This window comes from Cheilinus undulatus, linkage group 8 (genome assembly GCF_018320785.1).
Source record: "Cheilinus undulatus linkage group 8, ASM1832078v1, whole genome shotgun sequence".
Classification (NCBI taxonomy): domain Eukaryota; kingdom Metazoa; phylum Chordata; class Actinopteri; order Labriformes; family Labridae; genus Cheilinus; species Cheilinus undulatus.
Genome location: NC_054872.1, coordinates 26,204,563 through 26,217,485, shown reverse-complemented (window position 1 = coordinate 26,217,485; position 12,923 = coordinate 26,204,563). Strand labels below are relative to the sequence as shown.

The window sequence follows — 12,923 nt, the reverse complement described above, 5'->3', positions numbered from 1 at the left end:
GCTGCTGTGTGGAGCAGGTGCAGGAGGACTGCAGGCCTATCTGACTGTCGTGCTCACAGTTGTGTTTGGAGTCCTGCTGGGCTTTAATTTGTTGGGTTGTTTCTTCGGACTGAGGTGGAAAAAGAAGCGAGGACAGACAGGTATCTGAGAATAAATCTTAAATTCATGTATGTGACAGTGTTTCCTCAGTGGCTTCCTGTCATTTTAATTTCCTGATGCTTTGACAAAACCCTAGAAAATGACTCTGAAACATGATGCAGTTGTCAGCTCAGATTCCCTCTTCTTTTCTTCTTCTCTTCATGTCCTTCTGTCTATCCTGTCTTCTCTTCCATGCTCTTTCTTTAAGCCACTACCTCCTGCCACATTCATCCTTCAAAGCTGTCACTTCTGTGTTTCATCCATATCTTTTATCTCATTTGCTGGTTTCATGTCCTTCTTCTATCTCCCCTTCTGTCTCTTTCCATTTGCCCTTCAGTCGGATTGTCAGCTTCTCCTGTGTCTATCTTTCATTTTTTCATTTCTGGCCTTCCTCTGGCCTTTCCACAGCTTTTGCTCTTACTCTCTGGCCTTTTTACAGCTCTGATCAATTTTAGCCCTTATGAGACAATGCTCCCCTCTTCAGTTCTAATTTCCTAACACTAAGCCTCTTTCCTCCCGTTTCTGCCCCCCCCCCCCCTTCTCTCCTAGGAAGTGGAGGAGGCAGCTTGTTAGATGGGAAGAAGAATAAAGAGGAGGGGTAAGTTAAGGCCCTGCAGTAGGAGTAATAAAGGAACACGCATCCAATCCACTCTAAGAAGTCTGATGCCTGATCCATTGGCTGACCCAGCTACTAAAACAGCCAGGCAGGCAGAAAAACAACTCAGCCAATATCCATTTATATTAGTGTCTTCAGACTTCCAACAAAATCCTCAAGTATACTTTGAGACACATCATGAAGAGCAGATTTTCTTATAGGTAAAAAGTTCAAAGTTATGCTAAGTTATGCATTTTTTACTTTTGATTTCAGAGTAAATAAAAAAAGCTTTAAAAAAAAAAGAAATTAATATTAAAAACTAATATAAAATTAATTAAAAACAAGTTTACAAATATTTTGACGAAAATCCCCCGATTTTCCTGAAAAGGCTATCAGAAATTTTACAAGAGTATCTGAAATTTTTTGTCAAAAGTGTTTATTTGGTTTTGACAAAGGATTAAACATTTTTTACTGAAGCTTTAGAAATTCTGTCACAAGTTTCCAAAAAAAAAAAAAAAATGTAATCAAAGTTTCAAAAATTTGTAACACAGTTTAGAAATTTCCAAAAAAATTGTGACTTCAAAGAGAAATGAAAGTTTACTTGACTTCCTCATGAAAGACTGTTGCTTTCAAAGTTGACTTTAGGGTCATTTAATTGTACCATCCAGCATTATGAAGTGCTTTAATGCAGACTCTTTCATTTTCAGTGAGCTCTCCACATTTTACCATTTTGAACAGGAATGAGGAATTTCAAACTGAATTCACCCAAATTTGAGCCGGCTCACTGGGCTTCTCTGAGAAGTCAGAAATGAATCAAGCATAACATTCAACCACTAAAAATCATTTTTCTGTTCAGGAATGCAAGTTAATAACTATAATTTGACATATTAATCAAGAAATAATAATGTGCTTTACAATTTTTTTCTGTTTTTTTGTAAATCAGTCAAGTTGAAAATTCATGGATAACAATAATAATTATATTTTAGCATTAAAAATATCATTTTGGCAAAAGAGCTTCTACATATTGGTGTATTAACCATTGCAGAAACATAAAAAGGGATTTTGGTAATTACCAATGCTGTTAATTTAGGGCAGCTGTGGCATAAACCTTACTTTGGGTGGTCTAATAAATTTGTTAAGCATTGTGTATATATATATATAGTTTTTTGTTTCTAAATTTGTCTCAATCAACTTTGCTTAAATTTGCCAACTTTGAAAATATGGCTCTAGATTGGCTCTTTGATGTCTAACCCTTAGATGCATAAGTGGGTCAAAAATGACCTGGTGAGGTTGTTTTCTTACAATATCTTTGTAATGAAAAGTTGTTAAAATTTCATATTCCAGCTATTCCTCAAAAAACATGTTAACGATATCATGCCATTCAAATTTTTTATTTACCTTTAATAGATTTTATGAAATTCTAGTTTTTGTATTACTACCCCACTCTTCCATAAGTGGGTCTAATGAAACAATTTGATTTCTCCCTGCAGGTCCAGTCAGTCAACTGTAAGCAACTCCAATAAATATGAGAGCCGAGAAAAGATCAACACAGCGGCCCAGCGCACCCTCCTCATTGACTCTGGCTCTGAAACAGACAGCAATGTCTACGAGAGCTATGCTGCAGTGAGTACAGAAGAGAGAGGAAGAAAGGGGATGAGAGAGGAAAAAGGCATTTGAGTAAATGTGCACAGATGCAGGGAAGGCAGAGTAAACAGATGAGGAGAGGAAGGAGGTTAGGCAGGAGCTGAAGGGATCTGGCAGAAGAGGAAGTGGAGAATTCAGCCACAACAAGGAAAATGGATAGATAAACTAATGAAACCTTTAGCTGTGCATAGAGATGGAACATGGATCAATACCTCACTATTAGCATTCAAAATACACATCGATCCAAGAGAAATTATCATTTTGTACTTAAAACGGGCCAACGAGGATTTGAACCTTGAGTAAAACTGTTGAGTGAGGCAGAAGAAAACAGAAAGCACTGTGCTGTCTGGATGGGGTATAATGAAACCTCAAATCCCCACAGAGGCAGCCAGTATCTCTCCCCTGATTTCAGACTCACACACCTGAAAGGCTTGGTTCAGCCAAATTACCCCAAAAATATCCTTATAATTTACCTGTAGAGATATTTTGCCTTGGGTGTGGATATTTTTGGTTTTATTTGCCCCAAATATCTGCCCCTGAGATTTCTGCCTACACCCAAACATAATGAGGGTGGTCCTCACAGTAATGAAGATAGCAGCACATCCTTTTACTATGAATATTCACAGACTTAACGCTCGACAAAGGAATATATGCTCTTGTTTCCTTAAATTATCATAGGTCTATTTACCTGTGTTCTACAGGGGAGGTGTGTAAATCTTCAGTGAACTCTACAATGATAATTGATGCAGCTCTATGTTGGGCATTTTTTAAAAATCTTTTAAAGCTCCTGTTCAGAGTTTTAAGCTGCTTACAGAGGAGACTGAAATCAATATAAATACCTCTTAATGACCTACAAAAGCAAATGAGACCATCAGAAACAAGAATGTTTATTTCTGTATAGTTCTTTTTAAGAATGTACCACTGCCATGGGGTAGAACTACTTCTATGCTGTTAATTTTAGTGTCTGAAATCACTGCCACAAGCTGGGTGAACACTGCCAAAAGAGCCTTTTTGTTCGTATTTTGCTTTTCTCACAGCAAAGATATTTAGTGGATGATAGATTTAAATGTTAAGACAAGCAGGATGAGTTTTTTTTTTTTTTTGAAAACAGTTCTTTCTCTCTAGTCACTAACTGCTCTGTCCACAGGTTTCACCAAAGTTGACACTAATCATTAGCTCCTCACATATAAACTTACACAAATGATGAATATTTACAAGTATTGGTGCTGTGAATATGAATGTATTGCCCTTGGCCAGTTTTTTTGTGCCACTTTTCTGGGTATGATATAAAAAATATGTTGTGAAATGCCTAAACTGAGTCTCAGGTTTTGATCAAAGTTAGGTGATTAGATATTTCTAGATATGAAATTGGCCTGCAGTGTACTAAACTTCAGGAATGGACGTTCAAAGGCTGGTGAGAAAAAATGTGGAACAACCTTAAGAAATTACTTGTAACACATGTGGTATAGTCATTTATCTGAGACTCCAATGCTCTGATGATAATCTCTTGTGTTTTATCAATTTCAGGAAAGTGCCCATTATTATTATTACCCCACCGGTGACTACATGCCGCCTCTCAGTCCACACCCTGAGGAAACACGCAGGCTTGGTGAGTCACAAATACACCTCAGAGTAAACAAAGCAACAATAAACATGCTCATATTCAAAAACATGATGCAGTCTGAATGAATCAGGAGCTGGATCTGTCCTTATTTGAACTTGTGGCAAACAACTCGAAGCGACTAGAGTATTTTCTTATATACAAAACTTACAAAGTGCTTTGAAAGACAAAGAAAAAGCAGAAAACCAAAGATAAGAACAAACACCAGCCAGTGAAGCAAACAAATTCCTAAACAAATGAAGGCAGAGTTCAGGTTAAGCTAAAGCAAGAACATTTAGATATGTTCACTATAAATACTATACTATATTTGAGATATGTTTTAATGTCATTTAGCAGACATTTGTGTCATCTCAGACACAGACAGGTGTTAATGGTGGTAAGGACCCTCACCTAAGGGTCCATTCTGGATATTGACTGCCACAGGCCAGGATGTGAACACCCAATATCCTGTACCAAAGCCAGTGATGTAAACCACTAAGCTATCCAGCCACTCAACAAAAAATGTTTTTGATAAACTGACTGCTTATTTGCCCTGTTTATGTTTTTCCATGTTTTCTTCTAGACACCCAAAGCCATCTGTATGAAGACGTAAGAGATGGTGGTCTCTACCAGGAAGTCCTGCCATCCTCGCTTCCGTCCCCTCCATCCTTGTTTTTCCCCCAATTGCCCAGTCAGTGGAGTGAGTGGAGATTCCCGAGCTACCCTCAGGTCTGTAAACAAAAACCTGTGACCAGTGTGGGAATGTTCCTAAAAAGAGAAAAAAATCATTTTGGAAAATGCAAATTTAAATTCAGAATAATTCACAGGTAAAAAGTTAATCAGACACTTGGACCAAAAATCAAGTTTAGAATTTATTTAATTATTTATTTATTTATTTCAATTTATTTATCACCAATAGAGTTGTCACAATACCAGAATTTTTAATTTCAATACAATACACATTGTAAAAGTGTCATAATACACTCTAAATAGAGCATTTTTTAACGTTCTTTAAAAATTGCTTCAATTGGTAACAAGCAATTGTATCAGGTTCATTTGACTCAACAAGTTACAAATAAGTAACTGGAGTTGCAACTTGTTAACTTGACAAAAAAAAAAAACTTGCTTGTTACCAATTGAAGCAGTTTTTTAAGTTGTTTAAAAAAACAGCAATCATAAAAAATCCAATCCAATCCACTTTACAAAGCAAATTTTAAAAACATTAAAGTTTATCAAAGTGCTGCACAGCAAAAAGCAACAACAGCAAAAAAACAAAAAACAAAAAAAAAAAAAACAGAAATAGAGCTCAAGCACAGCAGAAATGAAAACATTAGAAGGAAAGACATATAAGCACAACACCATAAAAACCTATAAAATTAAATAAAAAAACATGATATATACATTTCTAGAAGAGACAAATTTAAGGGCCTATACTTAAAATTAAATATCTACTCTGAATTATCACTGATAAATCAGAGGACATGTATGCAGGTATTCTGCTCTATCTGTAATTTCTCATTTTTTCATATTTAGGTTATTTTATGGGCGTCAGTGTTTGTACAGGGCTGTGAGGCTGTCATCAGTTTGCAGGTCTTGATGTTATGGAAAACTTTTAGAGATTAGGAGACATTGCTTTCTCTCTTCCCTGCTCTGTATCTTTCTGTGACAGACACTAGTATCAATACGTTTATCTTTAAGATACAATAAAAAGACCAAGATGTATTTTCTGAATGGTAAATTAAACTGTTAGCGAGGATAGAGGTTGTGACAGAGGGCAGAGCAGGGAGAAAACTTGGGTAGTTTTGGTACTACTGAATATAAAAAAATGGATATTGTATCATTTCAAGGAGTGTACCTCAAACTTTTTTGTTCTAGTGACCCACTTTTCAGAAGATACAAGCCATTGTGACCCAACAACTTTGTTTTTTATACATTATCCCTTATCAAGTCACATAGGCTTCTTTTGAATGCTGTGCCTGTTAGGCCTTCAGTTGCTGACTTGTCTGGAATAATACATTTCTTTTTTATTGGCCAAGCATCTTTTGCCATCAGGTGGCTGGGAGAGCCTTGATTTGTGTTTTATTATGGTGGAGAGGATGAGTGTTAAGGATTGAGCTTCCCATGTGGCTATAATGAGTACTGCAGATTTAAAGGTCACATATTTTACCCCTTTGAGATGTCTGTATTGGTCCAGAAGTCCCCAAAACATGCCTGTGAAGTTTGTTGCTGAAGAAACACTCCAGTATTGGATATTTGTATGTCTAAAAAACCCCTCTGTTTCAGCCCTGCTCAGAACAAGCTGTTTCTGTGTCTGTGGCTTTAAATGTTAATGAGCTGTCTGACTCCACACCTGACACCGCCCCACTAAGGAAATGGATGTGGCTTAATGGCTGTGGATGAGATTGTCAAAATTAGATGTGCATATATTTAAAAAAAAAAAAATCTAAATTAAAAACATAATGCATGAGAGCCTATTTTAAAAGATAAAAAATAATTAGTGTCCTTCGAGCAAAAAAAAAAAAAAAAAGAAAAAAAACAATTTTAGGAGAAAAAAGTCTTTTTTTTCCTAAAATTACAAGAAAACAAACTCAGAATTTCAGAATTTAAAAAGGAGGAAACTGAGAAGAAAAACTTAGTTTCCTAGTTTAAAAAGTCTTAAATTTTGACACTACAAACTGAAAATGTCAAATTTAAAAATCCTGCATTAACAGCAGCGTTAAGCCAAAAAATTGCAAGAAACCAGAGAGAGAAAAAATTAAATTGATGTTTGCTTTTCCAAGTGGGTCCTCGGAGGAGCTTAGATTTTTTTAGATACGAGTAGGGGGGCCCTAAAGAAAAAAGGTTGGGAACCACTAGTTTAAAGCATGTGGTATCAAAAAAGTATCCAAGTATTTTTGACAACATGAAAATTATGAGAACATGAAAAACCACTGAACAGAATCAGGATCTGGAGGAACACAATGTGAAACTGGTTTGCCATGTGTGGCTAGCATTAGCAGGTACATATCCACATGCCTGCCGATTGAAACGGAAACAGCCGTCATAAAAATGTATCTCCATTTTCTAGATCCTAAATCCATCCACTGTACGCATTAACATCCTAATAGTAGATGAACCTACAGCCCTGGACAGTGACAGGTGGTATTGTTCAGCTTAGACATAACATTCCACTGGCATTGGAAAAAGTGAAATGAATATTGGTAATTGGTTTAATGGTGTGGAAATTCCAGTGCCAACTACCAGGAGTGACAGCATACAATCTTTAAGTCAAATTACAGCATACATCCCTGGATAAGAACTGATTTTCACGCATTATGTAAAAATGTTGATATCAAATGAACATTTATTCCACTGCCAAGTAAACAAATGTCTCATAAAGATCCTGTATTTTTGTGTGTTAGAAACTAACATTATTTTGTCTCTCAGCAGGCTACTGAGCGAGCAAGAGACTTCATGGATGTTCAGCAGCCGCAGAAAGACTCGGATCTTCCTTTTGAACTACGAGGTGAACTAGTCTAGAATGAGGAGGTCAGCACAAATAAATACACGATGACAGCGCCGGTGGCTCAACATTAGTCACTGAGTACAGTGTTGTAAAGCAAACACTGAATGCAAGGTTATTTATTTGATTGTTTTTGGAGGGTTTCTAATTACTTAACTTGAAAGGATGAATTTCACACAAGTAGACATGATGTAGATATCATTTAGTGAAGTATTCTTTTAAAGCTCGTACTGTGTGAAGTGTAGACATCACAGGTGTGTCTCAAAGGACTGTGATGATCTCCACAAGTATACTGTATATCAAAATAAAAAAATAACTGATTGATTTCATACAAAAAGCCTCAAAAAGCCTTAAAAACTGCTGTCAAAGGATGCCACAGTCGACTACTTCAGCCAACACAAGTAGCTCCTTCACCCCCCACCACCAGCTGTTTTTCTACTCCCTCTGAGATCTTGCTTTATCGCCCTCCTCCCTTTGTCCACACTTTGTTCCTTCACCTTTACCCTCTTTCTTGAAGCCAAGTCATGGCCATTACCCACAGCCCCACCCCCCTCCTGCTTTGTCCTGCAGGTAGACATGAATCAGCCAGTCAGAGATAAAAATGGACTGACAATACTGTGGTGCAGACTCACTGTGCCACCCAAGCAGACATCATCCCTTTTGACCCCTCCAATGTCACCGCTTTCCAACATGTAACCAGATGAGTACCTGACAGCAGTGTCCTGTTCCTCCCCCCCTGAGTGATACAAAGAATTTCAGGCCCCACAGTTAGTCCGTGAGAATCCCTACAATGGGATTGTACTGAGTGGTATTTAGCATGGTTATGTCTCCAGGAGGTAAAGCCATATCTAGGGCCAGCCTCTAATCCTGTTTTCTCTCGGATTGAAGTTCAGCTCACAGCGTCAGTGAGGCAGAGAAACCATGGAGGGAATTTGTCTCAGTGAGGGTGGACAGTCAAAGATAGAGACAGGAAGAGAGGGTTAGGCTAAGCTGCTACAGCAACAACAAGAAGGGGAAAAAACTCTACTCTGTTTTCTTGGGTTCTCACTTTTTAACAATATCTGGATAAAAGAAAAATAGACTTAAAAAATCAAAGTTGCTTCAGGTAGGATTGATTAAAAAATTGGCACTTTTTCCATTGTATTTAAGAATAGGACAAGTATTTGTTTAAAGGCGGTCCTCTACAGCATTGTGAAAACTCTGGTCAAAAAGGCGTAGGTATAAACTTTCAAATATTAATAAAAATGTATATGTAGCCCTGTTGATATGAAAACAAAATAAAAGTGAGTTTTGCTGGGTTTAAATAAATTATTTATAGCAGAGTTGTTTGTTGAAATGAAGCCGTCCAGTTTAAACTCTAGATGAGAAGATAGTTATCCCAGTGTAAATGAATAGATCATTGAACAGCTATGGTGCTAAAGAGGATGGATACAGTTGATTTCACTATGAAACAGCACTACTGAAGCATTTAACACACGCACGATATTTCTTCCACAAGTATATAAATGATTTGCTTTTAAAAAGAATAAAACTTTTAAAAGTAAATGATAAAACATAGAGGATATAGAAATACAATTTATGGTAGCTCTGTCAAGCATAGTAGTGTTTTGAGCTTAATGCTAACATCTGTATGCTAATATGCGCTTCACATAGGGGTATATTTTTAACCCTTTAAAGCCAATTGTATCATATTTGATACGCACTGTTTTGATACCTCTTTCTAATCAAAATGATTAACAATTTCCTAAAAAACTTGCCCTCCAGTGGATCATCAGTTTTAAACAATTCCTAATATATCATATGTGGTACAAAAAATGTATATGTGAAATTGTATGGCCTTATTTCTTTTCTGGATTTCAGTTAAATAAACATCTCATTTCTACATTTCCAAAAAAAAAACAAAATAGAATTTTCTGGCTATTATTGGAGGTATCAGGCTTTAAAGGGTTAAAACTTCAAAATATGCACCTCAGTATTCATACAAGGATTGGTATCAATGTTTAATAGGGGTGCACGGTATTATTGGCGTGATGTTTCAGTAGATATTAGCTTAAACAGCTCATTATCAGTATTGCGAGATGTTGACATTTCTGCCAATTGGTACAGCCGATTTATAGGCTGTAAATAGAGGCCTATCTTGTCCATATGTGCAATGCGTTTCTGGAGTTTTAGGCAAGACCACCAGATCTTGTAAATGGTAAATGGACTTGAGCTTGTACAGTGCCTTGAAAAAATTTTGCCCCCTTTCTGATTCCTGATGTTATTATCACACTTAAATGTTTGGGATCAACCAAGCAATTTTTGTATTTTACAAAGTCAACTCAAGTTAATGGAAAATGTAGTGTCTAAATGATTATTTAATTTTCTAACGGGGTAAAAAATCCAAACCTATCTGGCCCTGTGTGAAAAAGTAACTGCCCCCTGAACCTAATAACTGGTTGTGCCATCCTTGGCAGCAATAACTGAAGTCAAGCATTTGTGATAATTGGTGATGAGTTTTTCAAACTGCTGTGGAAGAATTTTGGCCCACTCTTCTTTGCAAAATTGTTTTAACTCAGCCATATTGGAGAGTTTTCCAGCATGAACTGCCCATTTAAGGTCACACCACAGTCCAGACTTTGACTTGGCCACTCCAAAACCTCAATTTTGTGTTTTTTGAGCCATTCAGAGGTGGACTTGCTGGTATGTTTTGGGTCATTGTCCTGTTGCATAACCCAAGAGCGCTTGAGCTTGAGGACAGGAACTGATGGCCAGACGTTTGCCTTCAGGATTATCTGATAGACAGCAGAATTTATTGTTCCATCAATCACAACAACTGGTCCGGGTCCCGAAGCAGCAAAGCAGCCCCAGACCATCGTACTGCCACCACCATGTTTGACTGTTGGCATGATGTTCTTTTTATCAAATACTGTGTTATTTTTACGCCAGATGTAAACACCTTACAAAAAGTTCAACTTTTGTTTTGTTGTAGACAAAATATTTCTAAGTCTTGGGGATCATCAAGATGTTTCTTGGCAAATTTGAGACAAGCCTTTGTGTTCTTTTTTGTTTGCAGTGGTTTTGGCCATGGAACTTTATCATGATGCCATTTTTACTCAGTGTCTAGCTAGCTGTAGTAATGTGTGCAGATTAGGGCGGTTAATGTAAATGCTCGTGTTTAGTCTTGAAACCTTAACACATAAAAAAAATAATAATGCATTTTAATCATATGACTAAGTTTGGCCACAACTTCCTCCCGTAGTCCTCCAGCATGGATGTTTGCGTGCCTGGGGGTGAAGAGGTGACAGGTGGGTCAGACACAGCCAGCAGTGATTAGTGAGGAGACAGACCCAGGTCTGCCTAACAGCTATTTTTTCCAGTGAATAAAAGTTGAGATAAAAGCAAAGCTGTGTGTACATACTGCAGTGATGAACTGCACGACGAGTCTGAAGTACCACCTTCAGGTGAAGTGCATCTTCATTAATCTTAGCAAAAATGATAACAACAACACAGGATCAACCCAAGCTACACCGGCAGAGTCCAGCAGACCTGGATTTGTCCACAAAACGACAATGTCTAAACTAACTAATGTGATCGCTAATGGCTCCCCAAAGACCACAGAACATCAACATTGTTGACGACAAGGGGCTTCGAGATTGTCAGATCGCCTTAGATGACCCCTACCACAGAACTATAGTCACAAAAATCTGTGAACTGTACGGCAGCGAAACTGGAGCAGCTGGTCCAAGCTACAATTTATTATACTGACGGGAGACCACTACACATCAGTCTGCAACCACAGCTACCTCAGGGTAACAGCACACCTGATCATTCACTTTAAAGCAGAAGTTATTTTGTACCTGATGTGTTTGTCTGCTGGGCTCGTCTGCAGATTATGAATATAATTGCTTAGAGAATTAAGACATTCAAATTTACAAACCATTACAACTAAGTTGAGATGTTTAAGTTTAAATTATAGTTTGTCAAGTATTTTTTTAATCCAACACCATACTTTTACTTTTTTATCTGAAACAAAAATGTAAGTAAATGGTAGTATTTAATAGGTATAATTTATAAATAATAATGTTTTTTATAAAGCGCTTTCAAAGTGCTGTACATAGAATTAAGAGAATGAAAATAAAACACTGGACAATAATTTTAAAATGTATAAAAAAAATGCTAAAACTATTTTTAAAAATGCTGTGATTAATCATGATTAATCATAGCATAGTGATGTGATTAACTTGATTTTTTTTTTTTATCTATTAACAGCACTAGTGCAGATAAATGACTGGTAAGTTGCAATTTTGAGTTTTCTGGGAAGTGGATGGAGGAGAAGACGTTGGAGCTAGCCTCGGCTAAGCCCTATATCTGACAATGTTTTTGAAATAAAAACCATCCTTGCCATGAAGCTTGTGCCAATTGTAATACTGGCACACAGTCAGCTAATGCTACAACCGATAGCAGCTGCCAGCTAGTTTGTGATGAAGTCTGGGAGCAAAAAAAAAAAAAAAAAATCCTCATCAGTGACTCTTTTCATGCCCAGAGGGCCTGGATATTTCCCCCATGCAGCGCCAAACTTCCTAGGTATGTGCTACCAAAACTAAACAGGTTTCAAGCTCAATACTGTATGACCGAGGAACACAAGTCAACACACCAGGTGATACAACACAGCAACTGTCATAGAGAGCCATGTAGAGTAACCTTAAACCCAAAGATTAAAAAAAATTACTTCTCTTTACTGTTTTTGTAGGGCCTCTTTAATCCGGCTTGTTAGATTTCAGATTCACATCAGTTGTACTACACATGGATAATAAATTAAGATATGGTGCCATAATATTTTAATTGTATGTTAGGGGAATTTCCAAACTTGTGGAAATAAGTGAAAATGAGTAACACTCAACAATAGTGAGCTATAGCTTATCTACTGCAACTGCAACAGTGAAATTATTATGAACACATCAATGCTTCGAAATCAGAATTTAAGAACATAACAAGTTAAAATTAACTGGGAAAAATCAGCACTTCTGTCTTTAAACCCCCTTGACAGATTGCCCCTCAAATATTCCAATTGTTGAAAACTTTAAATATTTGGGAATCATGGTCAGCTCCTCTGTTTCTCATACAGTATCTTTTAATTACAAAAATGCACTTTCAGGGGTTAGGAATGACTTACAAAGGTGGATCAACTGCCCCTTTTCCTTCCATTCCCACATATCAGTAATAAAAATGAATATCCTCCCACGAATAAATTTTTACAATTCAATGCTTCCCCTACCCCCACCCAGTGGTTACTGGAAAGAGTTACATTCTGTAGTCTCAAAATTTATATGGGGGAAAAAGAAGGCTAGAATGAAACTCTCAACGTTCCAAAGAGCAAAAAGGGAAGATGGACTAGGTGTCCCAAACTTTCAGCTGTACTATTGGTCCTTTGTTTTATGCCCTCTTTTTACGTGGTTGGACCC

The 12,923-nt window shown here is 37.0% G+C and overlaps 1 protein-coding gene across 1 annotated transcript in view; it reads left to right on the top strand.

Moving 5' to 3' along the window:
* Positions 1-12,923, top strand: part of nphs1 (NPHS1 adhesion molecule, nephrin) — a 65,489-nt gene that overhangs the window by 49,942 nt on the left and 2,624 nt on the right. Inside the window, exons 24-28 of the mRNA XM_041793329.1 lie at positions 18-140; positions 688-736; positions 2,224-2,356; positions 3,905-3,986; positions 4,561-4,706. Of these exons, the coding sequence (XP_041649263.1) occupies positions 18-140; positions 688-736; positions 2,224-2,356; positions 3,905-3,986; positions 4,561-4,706 (533 nt within the window). The remainder of the gene's footprint in view (positions 1-17; positions 141-687; positions 737-2,223; positions 2,357-3,904; positions 3,987-4,560; positions 4,707-12,923) is intronic.